The sequence below is a fragment of the Pleurodeles waltl genome, chromosome 2_1 (assembly GCF_031143425.1).
Source record: "Pleurodeles waltl isolate 20211129_DDA chromosome 2_1, aPleWal1.hap1.20221129, whole genome shotgun sequence".
NCBI lineage: Eukaryota > Metazoa > Chordata > Amphibia > Caudata > Salamandridae > Pleurodeles > Pleurodeles waltl.
The window spans coordinates 483,846,370-483,870,731 of record NC_090438.1 but is presented as its reverse complement, the minus strand read 5'-3'; the positions used below and the strand labels follow the sequence as shown (position 1 = coordinate 483,870,731).

Below are 24,362 nucleotides of genomic sequence, written 5' to 3'. Positions count from 1 at the left end.
TCATCAAACCATTATCGATTACGGTATGTGTATATAATGTGTTTTGATGCACAGGTGATGTTTACTTAGTAATACATTTAGCATCTAGATTAGGAACCATAAAGTACTAACAAGTATTAGTTACTTTTTAGTTGCACCAAAGAAAGATCTGAAACTAAGCCACTCAGCATCACAAGACGCATTTGTATGAAGTTAGAGGTACTTATTTGTTCAATAGGAAGGGAGTTTAAATAGCATTTCAATGGTCACTAATATGTTGCATTTCATTTATGGGAAAGTCAACGTTATGCTAAAGACTTGGAAGGTAAGCTCACACTTTTGTGTATGTTTACCCTTTTTTGGTATTCACAAAACTGCAATTTAATAGTAAGTTCACGACTGCAGAGAGTCTGCAGTTGGGGCACAGAACTCTGCACTTAAAAAGACATGAGAGGCCTATCTTTTTATGGGTGGAGTTTTCAGCCCTGACTGCATCGTCTCTACATTCTTAAACTTACTTTTAAAGTGCAGTTTTGTGAATAATGAATAAAAGTAGACCTAACATAAATGTGTAATTTTACCTTTGTTAATCAAGCAGTGGTGTAACAAAACTTGAGGGGGCCCCCTGCAAAGTACCTGGAGAGGCCCCCCTTCAAACTCACTAAGGAGCTCTCAGGCCAGCATACTGTCCTGAGTGGGCCTCCTGGAGCTCGCAGGCTCTCCCGCCACGCTGGGGCCTTTGTTACACCACTGTAATCAGGCCCACAGAGAGTTAGTTACACAGAGATATCCTAAAGGAATATCAATACCATGTTGAATTTCGAGGCTGGATTTTTATGGCAAATTACTTAAAGCTTTCCTGTTAGTTTTCAAATATCCATCTCAGTCATCGGCTGTCACGTGCCCAGTACAGTGATGAGGCAGAGTGTGCTATACAAAATATTTACTATGTGGTAAATGCAACATACCACTGTTTTCTTTCTTATCTCATTCTGCTTTCCCCTCTCTTCCTATTTTTCTCACATATCACACTGTGTGTGGCCAATAGTTTTTGTGGTGAGGGGTGAAAGGGAGCATCACTCCCTCTGCATCTAGAGGTTAAGGTTAGTGCTTTTTTACATCGTATATGTAGTTTTACTTTTCAGAGATCTTCATGTGGCATCAGAAAGGAGCCATCAGATATATGAATTTGGATCATTAAAATATAAAATGAAGAAAATCATTTTTTAAATCAATTTTTAAATGTTCAATTGGTAAGGTAACCTTCAAGAAAAAATATAGACCTCCACAAAAGGATACCTTGAAGTCTCGGAATGGCACATACAGTCAAATGGTCATTATGCGAACGTTCTATTATATTGTGTTGAACAAAGGTTTTTAAACATTTTTCATTTAAAGATCAGATAACTAGAGCAGCATCATGCAAAGTAAGCAGTCATTAAACTTTTAAAGACATCATTATGAATAACAAGCAATGGCAATTTAGTGTAAACTGTCTATGGTCATATTATTATTGAAAACGTGTAAAATGAAATTTAATATAAACTAAATAGGATTACAGATTATTACAGTACAAAATGCTTGTGTCAAGCAAACGTTCTTTTTATTTTCCATAGGAATAAGAGCTCCAAATTGGACAAACTGTTTTACTTTCATACAGCTCTAGATTGCAAAATGAGGGAAAACGTATGAATTTACATAGAAAATGACATTTAGGATTAATTACACACTGCACCATTTCAAGCATGGGACAGGAAACTCTTATGTTTAAATCCTAGAGATTATGCGGCTCTGTTCTCCGCCCAGGCAAGGAAAAGGCACGTTTTAGGGAGCTAATTGGAGATTTAATTACCAGCAAACCTGCAGCATATTCACTTTAACACAGTCTGTTATTTCCTTGATTGAGGCAGCAGCAGTATCTATAAACCTGAGGTGGAACTACTCATAATGTAATTGAAATGTATCAGAGCGTGTCAGGACAAGCAGGTTTGATATGCATGGCAGTTCAGACTATACTTGATATTCGTTAGTCAACCCGAGGACGTGGCTGGCTTCTCACAAAGCCAATGTGAGGTGCGAGTTAATTACTTAAGAAGTTAAGGTGGTGGAGGGCGCAGCGTAGATATTTTGCAAATTAATCACGGTTTCTAATCCTGCTTGGTTTCTTCATCTGCACTGTTCGTTCCATCAGACATTTCATCACTGCTGTTGAAATATTTCACCTTTTTCTCCACCTTGGTGATCCGCTGTTTTAGTTTCAATTGGCCTGCATTGTACTCTGTTAGAAGACGGGCAAAACGGGTGTGCAGCATGTCCAAATTAGTTTCCAGGCGTTCCAGTTTCTCCTCCACATTCTTGCCCCCTGAACCTAGCTTTTCCTTCGACTCATCCAGGAGGCCCTCTTTAGTAAGAATCTCACGCCCTCGTGCCTCCAAGACCTTCTTTGCATCTGGATACTCAATCAGAGCTTCCATCAGATCATCTTTAGACAAGCAAAATAAATCAGAATATCCAATACTTCTAATATTGGCTGTCCGCCTGTTGCCCATTTTGCTACCCTCAATGTTCAGGATACTGATTTCACCAAAACAGCTCCCTGCAGTTAGTAGTGCAAATTGGGTTACACCATCATCAGCCACCACAGCCAACTTACCTTCTTTAATAATGTACATTTCTTTGCCAATGTCACCCTTCCTACATATGTAATCACCAGGGCTGAAAACCTGGGGGCGGAGCTTCAGTACCAGTTCAACTAGAAGCCCTGCTTCGCAATCTTGAAAGATTCTTACCTTTTTTAATGTCTCCAGGTGAACATTGATGGCGATCTCTGCACGGAGCTTATCTGGAAGGTTCTTGAGAACCTCCCGTTCATCCACTGTTTTTTTGTTTGTCCACAAATAGTCAAACCATTTTATTACTTTCCCTTCCATATCTCTGCTTACCTTGCGGAACTGCATGTAGTGTTTTATAGCATCAATTTTTGCCTGGAACTCTGCTCTATTAGCATTCATGTTGGATATCATGGATCCCACGTTACCAACAATGGTAGCAAAGATGAGAACACCAACCAGGAAATCAAAAATAACAAAGAGGTATTCTTCATCTATTACAGGAGCAGGGGTTTCTCCAATTGTGGTCAGGGTTAAAGTAGACCAGTACAGACAGTAAACATACTCCCTGGTGAGATACCCGTAATGAGGGTCGGTGACATTAGGATAAACCCATGTGTCACTCCCAAACCCAATTGACTTGGAGATAGCATAATAAATACAGGCATTCCAGTGAATGATAATCAGAATGTAGAGAACAAGGTTGAAGATTCTGAAGAGATTGGGGTAACTAGTTCGAGTCTCAGTCCGATCAAAGCACTCAAACATGCGTGGAAAGTGAAGCAATCTGTTGAAACGTATTTCAGGACGGTTGAGTCCTACTGCAATATAGGCCAGATCTGTGGGTAGTATGGAGATGACGTCAAGCTTAAACTGCATAGTACGTATATAGTTGTCCCGGAGCTTCTTTAAATCTTTCACCAGTAGACCCTGCTCAAGAAAGCCTAAAAAAGAGAAATGTTTTTACATTTGTGTTGGAAATCTCTGGTCATTTGTACTGAAATAATTTCATTTCTAATTTGACATGTTCTAAACACTTTATCCAGCTTAAAAAACAGAATGAAAAGACAAGAATTATCTCAATTAGAAGTAAATATGCAAATATATCAGTTGACATACATTTATTCTGTAGGCCAAGCATGATTTTCTCATTAAGGCTATACAAAACTAGTTGGTGGAGAATAATATGTGATCAACATTGGTGAGAGCCAACTGTGAACACCTATGGCTGCTCAGACTGTGTGGTTCCCTATAATTGCTGCCCTTAAGCCCTGAAAAAACATTTCTGCTGTGCTAACGAATGTCAAAATTCTCTGAAATGAAGCCTTGTCTATGTTGATGGCTAAATACCACTCTGTTGCATAGGCTGAGCTCCTACAAGTCAGCTTTTAGCACATTAATTAGACACACATGTAAGCACACAGTAGTCAACAGCCATAAACACTTCCTCACACACACAAAATAGACTAAGCATTGGCAGGAGCAATGCATAACTTCCTATATAATGAACAGGACCAGCATGGATAGTAGGAGTACATGTTTCGCATACTTGCAGAACAGTTAAAGTCTCCCGGCGGGTAGGAGCATACGTAAGTCTATCCTGAGTTCATTCTAGGGGATCAAGGGCTGCTGAAAGCACGCTAATACCTCTACTTACACGAGGCGTGCAAGCTAGCCACCCTATATGCTGTCTAACTTTCAGTATGGCGCCTGCCACGGTAAGCAGTTGCAGGACCCCAGAGAACATGTGTTCAGGTAAGTCACTGTGACATAATGCAACTGGGGGGGTTGTCTAGGGAGAAGAATTAAAAAGTCAAAAATAAAATGAGGTTTCATGCATAACAGATTATGCACACTGTTAGAAACTGGGTCTCTAGTCGGCAGAGGTTTGCACCCGGTCCCAGTAGAGACCACAATCCTAGTCAGGGTAGGTTAGATACACAACCTAAATTAAGCTGTGCTCACCTCTGGTAGCTTGGCACAGAGCCGGCAGGCTTAACTTAGAAGGCAATGTGTAAAGTATTTGTGCAACACTTAATTACAGTAACACCGTAAAAGACACCACAAAAAGGACTCAAAACAGAGAATATTTATCTGAGTAAAAGAAGACCAAAACAACAAGCATCCAATAAGTAGATCCTGAGGTATGCAATTTTTAAGATTTAGGTGAAAAAAGCACATAGAAGCACAAAGGGCGAACTGGGTTTATCTGGTCGCGCTAGACGGGGACAAAGTTACAAGTTCAAGCTGTCTGTGATGGTGCACGGACCGGGTACAGGGATCCACTTGGGCCCACTGAACACCATACCTTAAATCCTGGAGTGCTGTCTGTGTGGTGTTGCTTTGTGAGGCTTCACATCGCCTGGCATCAGTTCCAGTCCCTCTCACTGAAGGGCAAAAGTAACAGGCAGTAGGCCAACACAGCAAAGCAAGTAGCAAAGTGACAATCCATACTACAGCACAGCAAGCAATAGGCCAACACAGCAATTCTGTAGTTGAAGAATGGCAGACCCTCCGGGCAGCACAGCATTCCTTCTTCCTGGCAGAGTGTCCTTGGCTCCAGTATAAATCTGATTTGGTGGGGTTTGGGGATCAGTATTTTCTACTTTGGTGCCCTGGTTCTGGAAGGTGGGAGAATCTTCCAGAGGTAGGCCTTTGAAATGTACAGATGCCCTGCCTTCCCTTTCCTGGCTCCAAGCTAGCTGGAGTGACAATAGAGGATCATTAGGCCCTATTGTGGGTGGACAGGACAATTCTATTCATGTGTGAGGCAGTGCTAAACTCCGTCCCCCCATCAAGCCAGTTAATGGCCATTAAGACCCATTGCCCCCCATCAAGTCACACCTAATATCCCATTGTGTGTGGCTGGCTAGAAGGAATGCAGAGTCCAGCTGTCACCCAACCCAGATGTGTATTCAGAGGCAGGCACAAGCACAGAATTTTTAAAGTAAGAAAATGCAAACTTTTTAAAAGTGCCATTTTTAGACTTACCATTCAAAATCCAACTTCACCATAAATTGTGACTTTAAACTGTGAGTCCAGAGACACCAAATTCCACATTTCTCTATTTTCCCAATTGGGAGTTACACTTAAAGGGTGTTTTAAGATAATCCCAATGCTTTCCTATGTAGAGTAGGCCTAGAAACGGTGAAACACTAATTTAGCGTTTTTTTCACTACCTGGAAATGTTAAACTTAAAAGTACATGTCCAACTTTTTAAGTACACTTCACCCTGCCCTTGGGGCTAACTATGGCCTACGTTAGGGGTGACTTACATGTAATGAAAAGGAATGTTCTGGTCTTGCAAGTAGTTGCACTTTCCAGATCGAAAAGGCAGTTTAAAACTGCACACACAAGCTCTGCAGTGGCAAGCCTGGGACATGTTTAAAGTGCTACTGTAGTGGATGGCACAACCAGCTCTGTAGGCCCACTAGGAACATTTAATTTACAGGCCCTGGGTGTAGGAGGCTGGACTGGCTTGTAGTGAGTACCAAGGGGTACTTGCACCTTGCACCAGGCCCAGTTATCCCTTATTAGTGTATAGGGTGTCTAGCAGCATAGGCTGATAGATAATGGTAGCTTAGCAGAGCAGCTTAGGCTGAACTAGGAGACGAGTGAAGCTCCTACAGTACCACTAGTGTCATATGCACAATATCATAAGAAAACACAATACACAGATATACTAAAAATAAAGGTACTTTATTTTTATGACAATATGCCAAAAGTATCTCCGTGAGTACCCTCAGTATGAGGATAGCAAATATACACAAGATATATGTACACAATACCAAAATATGCAGTAATAGTATTAGAAAACACTGCAAACAATGTATAGTTACAATAGGATGCAATGGAGACACATAGGGATAGGGGCAACACAAACCATATACTCCAAAAGTGGAATGCGAACCACGAATGGACCCCAAACCTATGTGACCTTGTAGAGGGTCGCTGGGACTATTAGAAAATAGTAAGGGTTAGAAAAATAGTCCACCCCAAGACCCTGAAAAGGGAGTGCAAAGTGCACTAAAGTTCCCCAAAGGACATAGAAGTCGTGATAGGGGAATTCTGCAGGAAAGACACAAATCAGCAATGCAACAACGATGGATTTCCAGTCGAGGGTACCTGTGGAACAAGGGGACCAAGTCCAAAAGTCACAAGCAAGTCGGAGATGGGCAGATGCCCAGGAAATGCCAGCTGTGGGTGCAAAGAAGCTGCTACTGGACAGTAGAAGCTGAAGATTCTGCAGGAACGACAAGGGCTAGGAACTTCCCCTTTGGAGGATGGATTCCCCACGCCGTGGAAAGTTGTGCAGAAGTGTTTTCCTGAAGAAAGACCACCAACAAGCCTTGCTAGCTGCAAATCGTGCGGTTAGGGTTTTTAGATGCTGCTGTGGCCCAGGAGGGACCAGGATGTCGCCAATTGCGTCTGGGGACAGACGGGGCGTCGCGCAAGACAAGGAGCCCTCTCAGAAGCAGGCAGCACCCGCAGAAGTACCGGAACAGGCACTACGAAGAGGAGTGAAATGGTGCTCACCCGAAGTCGCACAAAGGAGTCCCACGTCGCCGGAGGACAACTTAGGAGGTCGTGCAATGCAGGTTAGAGTGCCGTGGACCCAGGCTGGACTGTGCACAAAGGATTTCCGCCGGAAGTGCATGGAGGCCGGAGTAGCTTCAAAAGTCGCGGTTCCCAGCAATGCAGTCTGGCGTGGGGAAGCAAGGACTTACCTCCACCAAACTTGGACTGAAGAGTCACTGGACTGTGGGAGTCACTTGGACAGAGTTGCTGGATTCAAGGGACCTCGCTCGTCGTGCTGAGAGGAGACCCAGGGTACCGGTGATGCAGTTCTTTGGTGCCTGCGGTTGCAGGGGGACGATTCCGTTGACCCACGGGAGATTTCTTCGGAGCTTCTAGTGCAGAGAGGAGGCAGACTACCCCCACAGCATGCACCACCAGGAAAACAGTTGAGAAGGCGGCAGGATCAGAGTTACAGAGTTGCAGTAGTCGTCTTTGCTACTTTGTTGCAGTTTTGCAGGCTTCCAGCGCAGTCAGCAGTCGATTCCTTGGCAGAAGGTGAAGAGAGAGATGCAGAGGAACTCGGTTGAGCTCTTGCATTCGTTATCTAAGGAATTCCCCAAAGCAGAGACCCTAAATAGCCAGAAAAGAGGGTTTGGCTACTTAGGAGAGAAGATAGGCTAGCAACACCTGAAGGAGCCTATCAGAAGGAGTCTCTGACGTCACCTGCTGGCACTGGCCACTCAGAACAGTCCAGTGTGCCAGCAGCACCTCTGTTTCCAAGATGGCAGAGGTCTGGAGCACACTGGAGGAGCTCTGGGCACCTCCCAGGGGAGGTACAGGTCAGGGGAGTGGTCACTCCCCTTTCCTTTGTCCAGTTTCGCGCCAGAGCAGGGCTAAGGGGTCCCTGAACCGGTGTAGACTGGCTTATGCAGAAATGGGCACCATGTGTGCCCATGAAACCATTTCCAGAGGCTGGGGGAGGCTACTCCTCCCCTGCCTTCACACCATTTTCCAAAGGGAGAGGGTGTAACACCCTCTCTCAGAGGAAGTCCTTTGTTCTGCCATCCTGGGCCAGGCCTGGCTGGACCCCAGGAGGGCAGAAGCCTGTCTGAGGGGCTGGCAGCAGCAGCAGCTGCTGCAGTGAAACCCCAGGAAAGGCAGTTTGGCAGTACCAGGGTCCGTGCTACAGACCACTGGGATCATGGGATTGTGCCAACTATGCCAGGATGGCATAGAGGGGGCAATTCCATGATCATAGACATGTTACATGGCCATATTCGGAGTTACCATTGTGAAGCTACATATAGGTAGTGACCTATATGTAGTGCACGTGTGTAATGGTGTCCCCGCACTCACAAAGTCCGGGGAATTGGCCCTGAACAATGTGGGGGCACCTTGGCTAGTGCCAGGGTGCCCACACACTAAGTAACTTACCACCCAACCTTTACCAGGTAAAGGTTAGACATATAGGTGACTTATAAGTTACTTAAGTGCAGTGTAAAATGGCTGTGAAATAACGTGGACGTTATTTCACTCAGGCTGCAGTGGCAGGCCTGTGTAAGAATTGTCAGAGCTCCCTATGGGTGGCAAAAGAAATGCTGCAGCCCATAGGGATCTCCTGGAACCCCAATACCCTGGGTACCTCAGTACCATATACTAGGGAATTATAAGGGTGTTCCAGTAAGCCAATATAAATTGGTAAAATTGGTCACTAGCCTGTTAGTGACAATTTGTAAAGAGAGAGCATAACCACTGAGGTTCTGGATAGCAGAGCCTCAGTGAGACAGTTAGTCATAACACAGGTAACACATTCAGGCACACTTATGAGCACTGGGGCCCTGGCTGGCAGGGTCCCAGTGACACATACAACTAAAACAGCATATATACAGTGAAAAATGGGGGTAACATGCCAGGCAAGATGGTACTTTCCTACACTGGGCACCTATAGTGCACTTCACTAGGGACTTACAAGTAAATTAAAGAGGCCAATTGTGGATAAGCCAATGTTGACATGTTTTAAGCAGGGGGCACATGCACTTTAGCACTGGTCAGCAGTGGTGAAGTGCCTAGAGTCCGAGAGCCAACAAAAATGAATTCATCAAAAAGTGGACGGAAAAGGCAAGGGGGGTGATTCTAACCCTGGCGGTCGGTGATAAAGCGGCAGCCAACCCGCCAACAGGCTCGCGGTCCAAAAAATGGAATTCTGACCCTGGCGGGAACCGCCAACACAGCCCGCCAACTTAACACTCCGACCGCCGCGGCGGTACAGACAAACAGCGCGGCGGTCACCGCCAACAGGCAGGCGGCAGACAATGTACCGCCCACAGTATCATAACTCACCAATCCGCCACCTTTTCCGGGGTGGGAGCCCCGCCGAAAAAAACACGGCGGAAACAGACTACGAACGGGAAAACGCTCACCTCTACGCACTCCACGAGGAAGGAGGACAGCATGGAACCCGAATTAAACATACTACCTGCTCTCGTCTACCTGCTCATCTACCACGAGTACGAACGCCGGCGCAGACGACAACGGTGAGTACTGCACCTACGACACACGGGAGGGGGGAGGAGGAAAGCTTACGGGCACACACATATGCGACCCCCCCAAACTATGTACACACCAATGCAGAGCAACAAGTCACAGTGACACCACCCAAACCCCCCTGATAAATGCAAAGACAGAATTACATTTTAAATAAAAATTTATGTACAAAATAGTCTCTGAAAAGTTTTGGCAACTAGCCAAAAAATCAATATCAAAATAAGTCTATATACAGTGCAATGGATAACCGAGGCAATCAGTCCTGCACATCAAAAGAAAATCGAAGTGTCCGTGGGCCAAAGTGTAACAACACAAGGGCAAAGCCCACACAGGAGACCTGAGTCCTCTGGAGAGAACACTGCAGGGGCATCTGATGAAAAAACTACAGGGACCTCAGGGGGAAGGGAAGGGGGGGGCACCACAGCCACATGAGTCCACGACGCCAGAACCACGAAGGGGCCACCATGCCTACTGTGCCATCCTGGGGAGTGCAAAGCCACAGTCTCTCAAGTCTCTACAGTAGGTGGGTTGCCTACTGTGCCATCCTGGGGAGTGCAAAGCCACAGTCTCTCAAGTCTCTACAGTAGGTTGGTTGCCCACTGTTCCATCCTGGGGAGTGCAAAGCCACAGTCTCTCAAGTCTCTACAGTAGGTGGGTTTCCCACTGTGCCATCCTGGGGAGTGCAAAGCCACAGTCTCTCAAGTCTCACAAGTGGGTGGGTTTCCCACTGTGCCATCCTGGGGAGTGCAAAGCCACAGTCTCTCAAGTCTCACAAGTGGGTGGGTTGCCCACTGTGCCATCCTGGGGAGTGCAAAGCCACAGTCTCTCAAGTGGATTACAGTCTCCACTGGTCAAGGAGGAGGCATGGTGGGCACAGTGAACCGTTAACAGTGCATGCAGGAAGGGCCCAGCGGAGCGGTGCTTGAGAAGAAGGGCCCAGCGGAGCGGTGCTAGAGTTGAAGGGCCCAGCGGAGCGGTGCTAGAGTGGAAGGGCCCAGCGGAGCGGTGCTTGACAGGCGGGGCCCAGCGGAGCGGTGCTTGAGAAGAAGGGCCCAGCGGAGCGGTGCTTGACAGGCGGGGCCCAGCGGAGCGGTGCTTGAGACGGCGGGGCCCAGCGGAGCGGTGCTTGACAGGAAGGGCCCAGCGGAGCGGTGCTTGACAGGAAGGGCCCAGCGGAGCGGTGCTTGACAGGCGGGGCCCAGCGGAGCGGTGCTTGAGACGGCGGGGCCCAGCGGAGCGGTGCATGACAGGAAGGGCCCAGCGGAGCGGTGCTTGAGAAGAAGGGCCCAGCGGAGCGGTGCTAGAGTTGAAGGGCCCAGCGGAGCGGTGCTTGACAGGCGGGGCCCAGCGGAGCGGTGCTTGAGACGGCGGGGCCCAGCGGAGCGGTGCTTGACAGGAAGGGCCCAGCGGAGCGGTGCTAGAGTTGAAGGGCCCAGCGGAGCGGTGCTTGAGATGGCGGGGCCCAGCGGAGCGGTGCTTGAGACGGCGGGGCCCAGCGGAGCGGTGCTAGAGTTGAAGGGCCCAGCGGAGCGGTGCTTTAGAAGAAGGGCCCAGCGGAGCGGTGCTTGACAGGCGGGGCCCAGCGGAGCGGTGCTTGAGACGGCGGGGCCCAGCGGAGCGGTGCTTGAGACGGCGGGGCCCAGAGGAGCGGTGCTTGAGAAGAAGGGCCCAGCGGAGCGGTGCTTGACAGGAAGGGCCCAGCGGAGCGGTGCTTGACAGGAAGGGCCCAGCAGAGCGGTGCTTGAGAAGAAGGGCCCAGCGGAGCGGTGCTAGAGTTGAAGGGCCCAGCGGAGCGGTGCTAGAGTTTAAGGGCCCAGCGGAGCGGTGCTTGAGACGGCGGGGCCCAGCGGAGCGGTGCTTGACAGGAAGGGCCCAGCGGAGCGGTGCTAGAGTTGAAGGGCCCAGCCGGGCGGTGCTTGAGACGGCGGGGCCCAGCGGAGCGGTGCTTGAGACGGCGGGGCCCAGCGGAGCGGTGCTTGACAGGAAGGGCCCAGCGGAGCGGTGCTTGAGAAGAAGGGCCCAGCGGAGCGGTGCTAGAGTTGAAGGGCCCAGCGGAGCGGTGCTAGAGTTGAAGGGCCCAGTGGAGCGGTGCTTGACAGGCGGGGCCCAGCGGAGCGGTGCTTGAGAAGAAGGGCCCAGCGGTGCTTGACAGGCGGGGCCCAGCGGAGCGGTGCTTGAGACGACGGGGCCCAGCGGAGCGGTGCTTGAGAAGAAGGGCCCAGCGGAGCGGTGCTTGACAGGAAGGGCCCAGCGGAGCGGTGCTTGACAGGAAGGGCCCAGCGGAGCGGTGCTTGACAGGAAGGGCCCAGCGGAGCGGTGCTTGAGAAGAAGGGCCCAGCGTAGCGGTGCTTGAGTTGAAGGGCCCAGCGGAGCGGTGCTAGAGTTGAAGGGCCCAGCGGAGCGGTGCTAGAGTTGAAGGGCCCAGCGGAGCGGTGCTTGAGAAGAAGGGCCCAGCGGAGCGGTGCTTGACAGGCGGGGCCCAGTGGAGCGGTGCTTAAGACGGCGGGGCCCAGCGGAGCGGTGCTTGAGATGGCGGGGCCCAGCGGAGCGGTGCTAGAGTTGAAGGGCCCAGCGGAGTGGTGCTTGAGAAGAAGGGCCCAGCGGAGCGGTGCTAGAGTTGAAGGGCTCAGCGGAGCGGTGCTAGAGTTGAAGGGCCCAGCGGAGCGGTGCTTGACAGGCGGGGCCCAGCGGAGCGGTGCTTGAGAAGAAGGGCCCAGCGGAGCGGTGCTTGACAGGCGGGGCCCAGTGGAGCGGTGCTTGAGACGGCGGGGCCCAGCGGAGCGGTGCTTGAGACGGCGGGGCCCAGCGGAGCGGTGCTTGAGACGGCGGGGCCCAGCGGAGCGGTGCTTGAGAAGAAGGGCCCAGCGGAGCGGTGCTTGACAGGAAGGGCCCAGCGGAGCGGTGCTAGACAGGAAGGGCCCAGCGGAGCGGTGCTAGAGTTGAAGGGCCCAGCGGAGCGGTGCTTGAGACGGCGGGGCCCAGTGGAGCGGTGCTTGAGACGGCGGGGCCCAGCGGAGCGGTGCTAGAGTTGAAGGACCCAGCGGAGCGGTGCTTGAGACGGCGTGGCCCTGTTCAGCGTTGCTCTTCTGCACGGCGGGGCCCTCTTCAGCGGTGCTCTTCTGCACGGCGGGGCCCTGTTCAGCGGTGCTCTTCTGCATGGCGGGGCCCTGTTCAGCGGTGCTCTTCTGCACGGCGGGGCCCTCTTCAGCGGTGCTCTTCTGCACGGCGGGGCCCTCTTCAGCGGTGCTCTTCTGCACGGCGGGGCCCTCTTCAGCGGTGCTCTTCTGCACAGCGGGGCCCTCTTCAGCGGTGCTCTTCTGCACGGCGGGGCCCTCTTCAGCGGTGCTCTTCTGCACGGCGGGGCCCTGTTCAGCGGTGCTCGTCCAGTAAGTGAAGGGAGCCAGACCTGGCCTGGACTCCCTGCTCAGTCGCCCTCCGAACGTGCTGTTGCTGGACCCTTCGGTGACGGAGTCCTGGGCCCTTTGTTTTTCTCCCTAACACCCGGGATGGGGCTTGTGGGCCCCTCCTGCTCTGCGCTCCTGCTGGCTGACTTATCCGCCCTGCTGCCCTTTCGCTCCTTAGATGGGGCTCTCGGGCCCTTGCCTCCCCTAGCTGTTGTGGCTGGTGAAGTGGGCGAACTTGGCTCCTTGGGGGCAGCCGTGTCAGTCCTCTCACGGCGGCCCTTTAGTTTCCGGGTCCTCTTGCCTGGGGGGGGGGGCTGGATGTCCCCTTGCTGCTGATTGAAGTGTCACTGCTGGGAAAGGGTGGACTCCAGAACCCATGCACCACAGTGACACTCGAATCTGGGCTGGTGGTGGCTGAGGTGCTCTTGGGACTCTTTGCAGATGGAGGGGGTGGGTCAGTGGAGGGAAAGAGGTCAAGATTAGCGAGGAAAACTTTCTTAGGACCAAGGTAAAAGGTAAGAGAAGTGGTGATGGGAGTGGAGGAAGAGGATGTGGTTGTAGGAGAGTCAGGTGTGCTGTCATTGGGTGCAGGTGCTTGTGCTGGAGGCTGTCGTGAGGTGGATGGCTGTTGGGTGGGTGTCTGCCTGCGTGTGTGTGTCTTGGAAGAGGGGGTGACAGACACAGTGGGAGAGGACACAGGGGACGTGTAAATGGTAGTGGGGTGGTGACTGCACGTGTGCGGACTGGACTGGAGGGTGTGCTGGTGATGGAAGCACTGGCTGATGGTGGTGTGCATGCAGGTGTGAGTGTAGACGTCACAGGGAGGGAGGAGGGAGACGAGGAGGAGGGGGACACAGAGGTGGTAGTGACTGTTGGAATGTCTGCATCTGGGTGTTGCTTGCGTGAATGCTTGTGGGTTCTGTGGTGCTTGTGTCTGGATGAGCTGCCCTTGGGTGTTGAGGTGTGTGCAGGCTGGTCTGATGGTGTGGATGGGATAGGCTGAGGAACAGGAGACAGAGACAGGCTGGAGGCAGTCAGAAGAGGGAGGCTGGAAACAGGGACAATGGCTGCCGTCAGTGCTGAGGCCAGAGCATTGAACGATCGTTGATGGGCAGCCTGACCCAAATGAATGCCCTCCAGGTAGGCATTGCTCTGATGCACCTCCCTTTCTACCCCCTGGATGGCATTCAAAAGGGTAGTCTGCCCAACAATGATGGTCCTCAGGAGGTCAATGACCTCCTCACTGAGGGCAGCAGGGGTAACAGGGGCAGGGGCTGAGGTGCCTGGGGCGAAGGAGACGCCCGCCTTCCTGGGCGAGTGGGCACGGATCGTAGGCTGAGGGGCTGCTGGGAGGGCGGGGCTGGTGCGCTGGGCGGCGGCTGTACCTGTAGAGGCGGGGGGCCCGGATGTTGCCGCGACCGCTAGGGAGCTCCCATCCGAGGACGTGTCGCTGTTGCTGGTGTCACCACCGGTCCCCGTTGTGGTGCTCCCCTCGCCCTCCGGATCACTGGTGCCCTCGGTGTCTGTTCCTGGTCCCACCGGGGCCTTGTGACTTGCAGCTCCCTCGTGCTCCGATGCCAATTCTCCTCCGCCTGATGATGCTAATGCACACATGCACAAGAAGATGAAGAAGAAGGGTGGGGGGAGAAAAACGAAGACCAGGTTGAGTGCATGCGATGTCAACACCGTTGGCGGAGAGGACAGACACAGGAGCCTCATGCACTAAGCCGCGCATTCGGGGTACACTACTCAGTACTTCTGACTAGGACAACAGGTCTAGAGACGACAATAGCGCACATGTGTGATGCTGGACCATCAATAGCTGTACTTGTCACCCTACAGAGGTGGGGGCCGGGAGCACAGGGCCATGCCTAAAGGAGAGGACTACACTACAGAAAGCGCCCTGGCCTAATGTCACCCACAACCCTCCTCCCCCACCCAGACGCCTCCACTGCGCAGAGAGATAGCAGAATGTGCTGATACTCACCCCCTTGTGTCTGCTGTGATGTCCTCAAGCGCCCATCCAAATCAGGGTAGGCCACCGCCAGGATCCGGGACATCAGGGGGGTCAGGGTACGACTGGCACCCCTCCTAGGTTGGGAGACCATCCCCAGCAGTGACTCGGTGGTCTTCCTGGTCCCATGGCGGATGTCCTCCCACCTCTTGCGGCAGTGGGTGGCCCCGTCTGACGTGGACCCCCAGGGCCCGGACGTCCTTGGCGATGGCACGCCAAATGTCCACTTTCTGATGGGCGCTGACCTATTTGACATGTACCGGGTGGGAAGGAAAAATCATCAATTTTCTGCATGTTAGATGCGATTGGCCCCCCCTCCCCAACCTTGGCATATGGCACATGCTCTCATCTGTCGTGCGTTGCACTCCTCATTCGCCCCCCACCCCACCAACTTACATCCACCCCACTCCACACAGGCATAGCCCATTCAATGTGCACCCAGTGTACTTACCTGTTGGTCTGGAGGACCGTAGAGTAATGCATACTGGGGGAGGACCCCATCCACAAGTTTCTCCAACTCTTCAGACGTGAAGGCAGGGGCCCTTTCCCCAGTCGCAGCAGCCATTGTCACTTCCAGACCGAGGTCACAGCAGCACTTGCAGTATAGGTCCTCTCCTGTGGATGATCAGGTCTCGAGTGATTAAGCAGATAGAAAATGGCGGTCACGCCCGCGGCGGTGCGTACAGCGACCGCCGGCGCACCTCGTCATTGGCTCCTGAAACCCATAGGCTTCAATGTTAGCCAATGCGGCTTCGGATAGCGGTCTTCGACCGCCTACCGCCACGGTGTGCCACGCCAGCCCATTGACCTCACATCCCATTGTCCCACTTCACAGGTCAGGCAGCCGCCATTTCAAGGGCCCACATGGCATAATTTGTACTGCGTCACACAGGCCTAGGCCTTGCATTGCCACACATACACGCCTTTCAATACATAGATAATCGTGTGCTATGCATGCAGTGGTGAACGTACCTGTGATTTGCTTGACTCTGTGCTCCATGCTGTCCTTCCTAGGCACCGTCCGCTGGGACTTGCGAGAAGAAGGATGAATCCTCGCGTGTACCGACCGCTGGTGGACCTGCCGACAATGGAAGAACGCCATATCATCCTACGATACCGCCTTGACCGAGCCACTATACATGAACTGTGTGCCCAGCTGGAGCCAGCCCTGATGTCCCCCATCCGCCAAACCACAGGAATTCCCCCTCTAGTGCAGGTTCTGTCAGTCCTCCATTTTTTGGCAAGTGGCTCATTCCAGACAACAGTGGCCATGTCATCTGGAATGTCTCAGCCTATGTTTTCAAAAATCTTGTCTAGAGTGTTGTCTGCCCTGACGAAACACATGCGGCGCTACATTGTATTCCCTGAGGAGGTTGATTTGGCCACTGTGAAGGTTGATTTTTATGCCCTTGGACATATCCCCAACATAATTGGTGCCATTGATGGGACCCATGTGGCTTTAGTACCCCCAAAAGACGATGAGCAGGTGTGCAGAAACAGGAAAAGTTACCATTCTATGAACGTCCAGGTGGTCTGTTTGGCTGACCAGTACATCTCCCATGTGAATGCCAAGTTCCCTGGGTCAGTGCATGACGCGTATGTGATGCGAAATAGCAGCATCCCTTATGTGATGGAACAGCTACAGAGACAACGTGTGTGGCTAATTGGTGACTCTGGTTACCCCAACCTGCTTTGGCTATTGACCCCAGTGAGGAATCCCCGGACCAGGGCAGAGGAACGGTACAATGAGGCCCATGGGCGAACTAGGAGGGTCATTGAAAGAACCTTTGGCCTCCTGAAGGCCAGGTTTAGGTCCCTGCATATGACAGGGGGATCCCTGATGTACTCACCAAAGAAGGTGTGCCAGATCATCGTGGCCTGCTGTATGCTTCACAATCTGGCATTGCGACGTCAGGTGCCTTTCCTGCAGGAGGATGGTCCAGATGGTGGTGTTGAAGCAGCTGTGGAGCCTGCGGAGAGTGAAGAGGAGGAAGACGAAGAGGACGACCCAGACAACAGGGACAGAGTTATCCAACAGTATTTTCAGTAGCACACAGGTAGGAATCACCCACGCCATTTAACATTTACTGAAAGCCCCCTGCATCTTTACTTTGTGTATTTCCCCCCAGTTCTTTTAAACTGATGTTTGATTTTCCCTTCCCTTTTCAGTGCTGTATGACCCACTGCGTGACTTCTGCTTGGTTAGCCCATGGACTAATGCTTATTGACATCGGTATGTTGTCATCACATAAATAACTGAACATTATTGATCAGTAATGTGTTATACATTTGTAAATAATACAGGCTGACTCCAGCATGATTTCAGTGCAATGAGTGATTTATTTTTAGTGCTAGATATTGGTACATGATATTAAAACGGTGATGGGTGAGGGTGGAGTTATGTCCATGGCAGAGTCCAGTTCTCGGTCGCACAGGTGCATTGTCCATATGCCTGTGGAAGGATGGAGCAGGGGCAGTTCAAGGATGGACAGGGTGACACTGTGGGACAGTGGAATGACATCCGGGGGGATATTAGGCTGGCGGGGGGCATGGCATCCTACTCTGTCTTCCTTTGAGATCTCAGGTTCCTCTTGCGGGGTGGTTGTTCTTCAGCAGGAGGTGGGGTTCTGGTGGGCCGTCGTTGTGTGGGGGCCTCCTGACCACTAGCGCCGGCGGAGGTGGTAGGCTGTTCCTGGCTAGTGACAGGGGCCCTTTGTGGTGCCACATGGTCCCGCAATGTGGTTTCTATACGGTTGAGGGCCTGGACTATGGTCCCCATAGCGGTAGCGATATTCCTGAGTTCATTGCTGAACCCCATGTAGCGTTCCTCCTGCTGTGCCTGGATCTCGGTGAACCTGGCCAGTACCGTCGCCATCGTCTCCTGGGAGTGATGGTATGCTCCCATGATGGTGGTGAGGGCCTCTTGGAGAGTCGGTTCCCTGGGCCTGTCCTCCCCCCCCTGTCGCACAGCAGCCCTCCCAGTTGCCCTGTTTCCCCGGGCCTCTGTCCCCTGGACGGTGTGCCCACTACCACTGCCCCCAGGTCCCTGTTGTTGTGGGGTGTTGGGTCAGCCTGGGTGCCCTGTAGTGGCGGACACACCGCTGATTGACCTGTCCTGGAGACAGAGGCATGGGCCCGCTGGGTGGGAGCTGTGCTTGTGTTCCCAGAGGGGGTTGGGTCTGCTGTGGCCTGTGTCTGTGTGTGGGGAACCGACTGTCCAGAGGTCCCCGATGGTCCGGGCTGGTCATCAGGTTCTAGGTCGACAGAGCTGCTGTCCTCGCTGGGGGCCTGTTCTGGGGGTGGGATGGACAAATCTGGACCCTCCGTGGTGGTGTGTTGGCGTTCGGGCCCTGCAGGGGTAAAGGAGTATGGTTATTGTTTCTGTGTGTGCCATGGCGTGCATTTTGAGTGCCCTTGGCCACCAGTGCTGGAATTCCCTTGTGCGAGGTGTTGTGAGGGTGTTGGGGGGGGGGGGGTGTATGGGTATGTGCAATGGTCATGCTTTGGTGGTGGCTGTCTATGGTTTGTGTTGGCATTCAGGGGTTGGTGTTGTTTAGGGTGGGTTGTGCTGGTGAGACATTGGCAGGGAGGTTGTGTGCTGGGGGGTTGAGATTGGGGGTGAGGGGGGGGTTGGCATGCTGGTGGTTGGGGGGGGGTGAAGTAGTTGAGATTCGACTTACCAGAGTCCATTCCTCCGTGCACTCCAGCGAGGCCATCAGGATGCAGGATGTTTACCACCTCTTGCTCCCATGCTGTGAATTGGGGTGGAGTGGGTGGGGGTCCGCCGCCAGTCTTCTGCACAGCGATGTTGTGTTGCGACACCATCGAGTGCACCTTCCCCCGTAGGTCGTTCCATCGCTTTCGGATATCTTCCAGATTTCTGGGATGCTGTCCCACAGCGTTGACCCTGTCTACGATCCTTTGCCATAGCTCAGCCTTCCTTGCTATAGTGGTGTGCTGCACCTGTGTGCCGAAGAGCTGGGGCTCAACCCTTATAATTTCCTCCACCATGACCCTGAGTTCTTGGTCCGAGAACCTGGGGTGTCTTTGGGGTCCCATGGGGTGGTGTGGATGAGGTGTGGGGTGGTGTTTGTGGTGATGTGCGTGGTGATATGTGGTGATGTGTGCGTAGATGTAGTGTGGGTGATGAAGTTGGGTTCCTGTGTGTGTTGGGGTTTTCTATCGCTGTGCTCGCTCTCTCTATCTCTATCTCTCTCGCCTTCTCTCCGATTTCCAACTAGTGGGGGTTTGTGGGTGATGTGGGTGTGTGTTTTATAGTTGATTGGATGTGTGGGAGTGTTGTTTGTATGTGTGTCAGGTGTGTGTATTTCAAATTGTCCAATGTGGCTGTGTTTTGGAGCTGTGTGTGTATTTTGAGTGCGGCGGTGTGTACCGCCAATGGAATACCGCGGTTGAAAGACCGCCGCGTGGATTCGTGGGTCAGAATGGCATGGGCGTGTTTGTGTTGGCGTGACGGTGGAGGTTTGGTCATCTCCAGTTTTCCGCGGCCCGCTGATGAGGCGGCCTTCCTTGGATGTCGGATTGTTGGCGGTTTCACAGTTGGTGGTCAGAATGACCGTGGCGGTTTACCCCGGCCGCAGCGGTAGAATGGCAGACTTCTGACCGGCGGTAAGGGCCTTTTACCGCCGAGGTCAGAATGACCCCCAAAGTCTGGGGATCACCCTGCAAAAAGTCTCATTTCCAACACGTACACAATAATTCCACTTCATAAAACTAAGATAATAGATACTGTTACTTTTATTTTGTAGACACTAACAAGCACCCACACACATATGCTTAACACATATATATTGTGTTTTGGTACCAGCAGCAGTGTGGCATTGGCAAGTGCAAGCATGAAAAGCAGATGAAGTCACACAGCAACATCGGTCCAAGCCTCTCCCACACACAGTCCTGATACAGCAAGTCTGACAGGAGTGCAGTATGCCAAGCTTCGCTGAAGTGTACAGCACTGGAAGAAGCAGGGCAAGACTGTACATATACTGAATAGCTGCCAACCGAGAGGCTCACAGTCACACATACATAGCACTGGCTGCAGGAGCAATCAATGACCTTACTCACAAAAACGTTTAGACTGGGATACGGCCCATGTAATGACCAGTGGCTGAGATTAACTCCAACATTCCATCCAACATCTCTTTTGTGCTCTTCAGTGCCAATCAAAGCAGGGCTTAGAGGGAAGGCAAGTGCTTCCAGTGAATCATATAAAGTGACAATGGAGGTTTCCAGTTGCCTCACAACTACTTAGACTTATGGTTCCTCGAATGTCAGTTTGCCCATTTCAATGCCTCTGACCGCAAGACACCTCCAGATGTGGAATCCTTCTCTGTCGTCCTTTCCCCGTAGACAACATCACAGACCCGAATGATACAGCTACTATGCTCTTAAAGATTTCCCTAAAAAGATACAAACTTAACCCTACAAGGGACTGATCTTAGCTCATCACGGCAGAATTCCCCAACACATTGCACTAGAACCATTTGCCTCGAGAAAGTATCATGTCTGCATACTACAAAGAGCAAAACACGTGTTGGGAATTGTACCTCAAAGGGTTAAACAAAAGACTCTAAAGAATAAAATCTACTGTTGACATTCACAGAATTTGGGCTGTTTATTTAAAATATACCGAATGACGTGCTTAACCCTATGTAACCTACTATCTGTTATAATGTAAAGGTGTGAGCATTCCACTATCTGCAAATAGTTAGTAAATTTGGGGTTCGGGGCTCTACCACTGTGCCTGGAATGATGATATATTTCTTGCATCCCCACTAAATACTTTGTGACATTAAAGTGATGAGCTGGGGTTTTTGATCCCTTTTTTCTAGCGGTTGGAGTGCACTGGAAACAGTAGTCTGGGCCATAGGTACGTGTGTTTAACTTGATTAAAAACACCCCTCATTGTATGTAACTGTGCCATGCAGTTACTCCATTTCAGTAACAGAACACTGGTATTATTACAGCCCAATTTCTTTATTTATTCTTGCAGAATTTGTATTTTTATTTTACGTTTAAGGGATGAAAGGCCACCAATGCTATGAGTAATTAGGCCAGGAAATGTATTATCTAAATGAGGTGTGTTGGATCATACAGTTTATTTAGGACCAATATTCTTTTGGCCTTTTCCTGTATACGCACGTTTCATTTTCTCTGTTCCATCACTGTGTGAGCAATGAGCAATAATAACTTCATGCACATATATGTTTTGATAAAAACGGTTGAATAACTAAAGCAAATTATTTCATTTTTACCGAAAGGCTCCCTAGGGCATTATAAGAGCACGAGGGAGAGAATTTAGCATTGCCTGGTGTGACTGTGTGTGAATGAGGCAAGTTTATTTCTGTGCATTCACTGACTCAGGGCCTGGGCCGGCTTTAGCGCTGGTGGGGCCCGGTGCAACAACTTTTTTTTACCCCCGATGATCTCCTTCTCCATTCATTCCTCTACTACCACCCTCCAGCAGTGCACCTCATACCTCCACAGCCTCTCTCTGACATACATGTATTTAATTTTTATAGTACTACTCATACTTCACTCAACTCAGTTCTGTGATGAGCATGGAACACGGTATTTACAGCAGGCACATTAACCCTCTGCTCTCCTCTTCGATTTACTTGCACCATTTTTTTTGGCTACCCCCTAATGAGGGAATGCCCCCTTGCATACATTATGCCTGGCACAGGCATATGTTGGTGCAAGGATTTACAAAGTGTCTCAATGCGTGCATTGCACCACTTTGTAAATATGTTACTGGGAAAATGCCAACTATGGCAGTGCTAAGGTGGCGCTAGGGGCTCATAAATATGCCCCAAAGTTATTTATAAACACAGTGCCCCCCACCAAAGTCAGTGCCGGGTGCAGCTGCATCAGACGCACCGCCTTAAAGCCAGCCCTTCTGAAGGCCAACCACTAAAAAAAAGAACATGGCTCGCAATCACATGCCATGCACTACGCCTTCCTGGTTTTCAAAAAGACATTATGATTGGCAAAGTGCGTGTCACAGTATGACATATTGCCAAACACAGATAAGGTTGCATGTAAAGAAGACGAGACAATTGATGACCTTGCACCGGCCAAAGACTGATAGGTGGTCGAAAACTTGAGGTGTTATTGCATGGCTGGTAAGACAAACTATTGTGGTGTTGTTGGCAATGAGATATTGTAATTTGGCAGTACATTAGGACTTATTGCCAGTCATGAATGCTTGTTTTGGATATCGCAAGTTGGAATCTTTCGAAGAGTATTTTGCTAACAACAGGTAAATGAATGCATAATTAGGATCCTTTCCACCCCTCCTCCTCGAATGCACTAGAGTCACAGAAATGTGGTCTTCAAGCCGCCTGCTTCTCCCGAAAACATTGCCCTGCAATGGAAGCACTACTTAGATGTACCATCACGCCTAATAACCAATAGAATGACAGTGAGAAAGAAATTCCTTTTGGCCGTATCCATATGTGAGCGACATTGTCTGAAATAAGTCGCTGAAGGAGGCTGAACCAAACAAGCCAATGGTTGAAGGAGACACGCAACACACACTTTGTATTATTTACAAGAGGTTTTGCAGACAGCTAAAGCTGTCAAGCTATTAGTATTTTTGTAAGTGGTCTAACAGACAGCTAAAGATATCAAGTCAGTCCTAACATGACTAACCAAGTTTTATTTGACAGGCGTTGCCTCGGCTGAGCCCCCCCCAACTTACTTGTGACTGAACCTCCGATCAATCCAAGGCCCTTTCAGTCTAAAGCTCTTTCGGATCCAGCTGCCCTGCCTCGAGACTCTGCCTCATGTCCTTCGTCTCTTTCTCTCTCTCACTCTTGCATCCTCTCTCGTGCTATCTCTTGGTTAGCTTTTTCCCTTTTCTCACTTCTCAAGCTTATTTCTTCTTTCACTCAGGCAAATTTTCACTTAAGTTATTTCTGTATGTCTCCCCATTTCTGTCATTGTTTAAAGCTATTTCCAGTTCTTTTGCTTTAACTTTTCTGCCTTCCACCCTGTTTTGTGCTTTTTGCTTTACATCTTTTCTGCTGTTTTTTTCTCTTTTGCTTGACCCCCTCTGTTTCAACTAGTTTCTGCTTTTGCTTTAGCTGTTTTGCTCTTTTTCTCTTTCGCCCGGTTTCCTGTCTGTTTTGCTCTTCTCTTACGCTCTTCTCTGCTCTCATTTTTGCTCTTCAGGTCAAACCCCTCCTCTATACGCTGTTGGCCCCTCCATTCCCTCCCTCAACTTTTTCCTGCCTTTAGACTCCCTGCATTCTTACCTGCTCTCCTGCATTTTTTCCCTCCCTGCAGTGCACCCCCGCCCACCGCCCCAAACATTCCCCCTTTCCTAGGACCTACTTAATGGTGCAAGATGTAGGTCGCCGGTGAGCAGGTATTTAAGTCCAGCCCTTCCGCTTACCTGTGACAAATCGTCCAACCAGTCCAAGCCCTTTTGTGACCCTGCTCTGCTGCCTCGAGCTTTTGCCTCATCTCATTCGGCTCACTCCCTCATGCTGTCTCTCACTCTCAAATCCACTGGGATTTGCAGGTAGGCCTCAGTAGCACAACAAAGCCAGAATCCCATGCCACAGGAGTTGCAGAGTGGAAGCTGGACTTTGAGTTGCAGAGTGCTGGGGCTTCTTGGAGCTTGAAGATCTCCCCGAGAAATAGTTCACAAACCTTGGTAAGAGCAGCAGTCGTGGTGGACAGGGGTTCCAGTGGCTGCAGCAAGGGCCCACCATCTCCCATGTTGGTCAGAAGACAAGTTGAACCCTAAAAGGACCACAGAACCACCACCTGTTTTGTAGAGCCTCTTGATGTCCGTGGGACAGCAGGATTCACTAGCCAGCCAGTCGTTGTTGCCTTAAGGTGCCAGCAGATGCAGGGGAGTGACTCCTTACCTCCAAGGAAGATTCCGTCTTGCTTTCTTGATGCAGAGTCCTTGTGACCATGGAGGATGCACACCATGGATGTTGCAGAAATCTTGCAGGAGCTGGAGAAACAATGTTGCAGTGGGAGCCATCCAGATTGGATACAGTCTTGTTTCAGTTCCTAAGGCAGACGAGCAGCAGTTCTGGAGGTCAGGAGCAGAAGATGTCTTACAGAGAGTTCCTTGTAGAGTCTTGCTTAATGAATCTGGGGACCAAACCTCAGGGCAGCCCTTAAGTAACCCTGAAAGGGAGTTGGACACTAGCTGCAGTGACCCACCTATCAGAGGGCGTTCAGGGACATCATCTGCCTGGTGTAACCGGTCAGATGCACCAAGGGGCCTCTGCACATCTTATTTCCAAGATGCAG

General features: G+C 50.8%; 1 protein-coding gene across 1 annotated transcript in view; it reads right to left on the bottom strand.

Annotated features, from left to right (window-relative positions):
* Positions 1–1,575: 1,575 nt before the first annotated feature.
* Positions 1,576–24,362, bottom strand: part of CNGA2 (cyclic nucleotide gated channel subunit alpha 2) — a 497,671-nt gene continuing 474,884 nt past the window's right edge. The window contains exon 7 of the mRNA XM_069213704.1: positions 1,576–3,532. Within this exon, the coding sequence (XP_069069805.1) occupies positions 2,127–3,532 (1,406 nt within the window). The 3' untranslated portion in view covers positions 1,576–2,126. The remainder of the gene's footprint in view (positions 3,533–24,362) is intronic.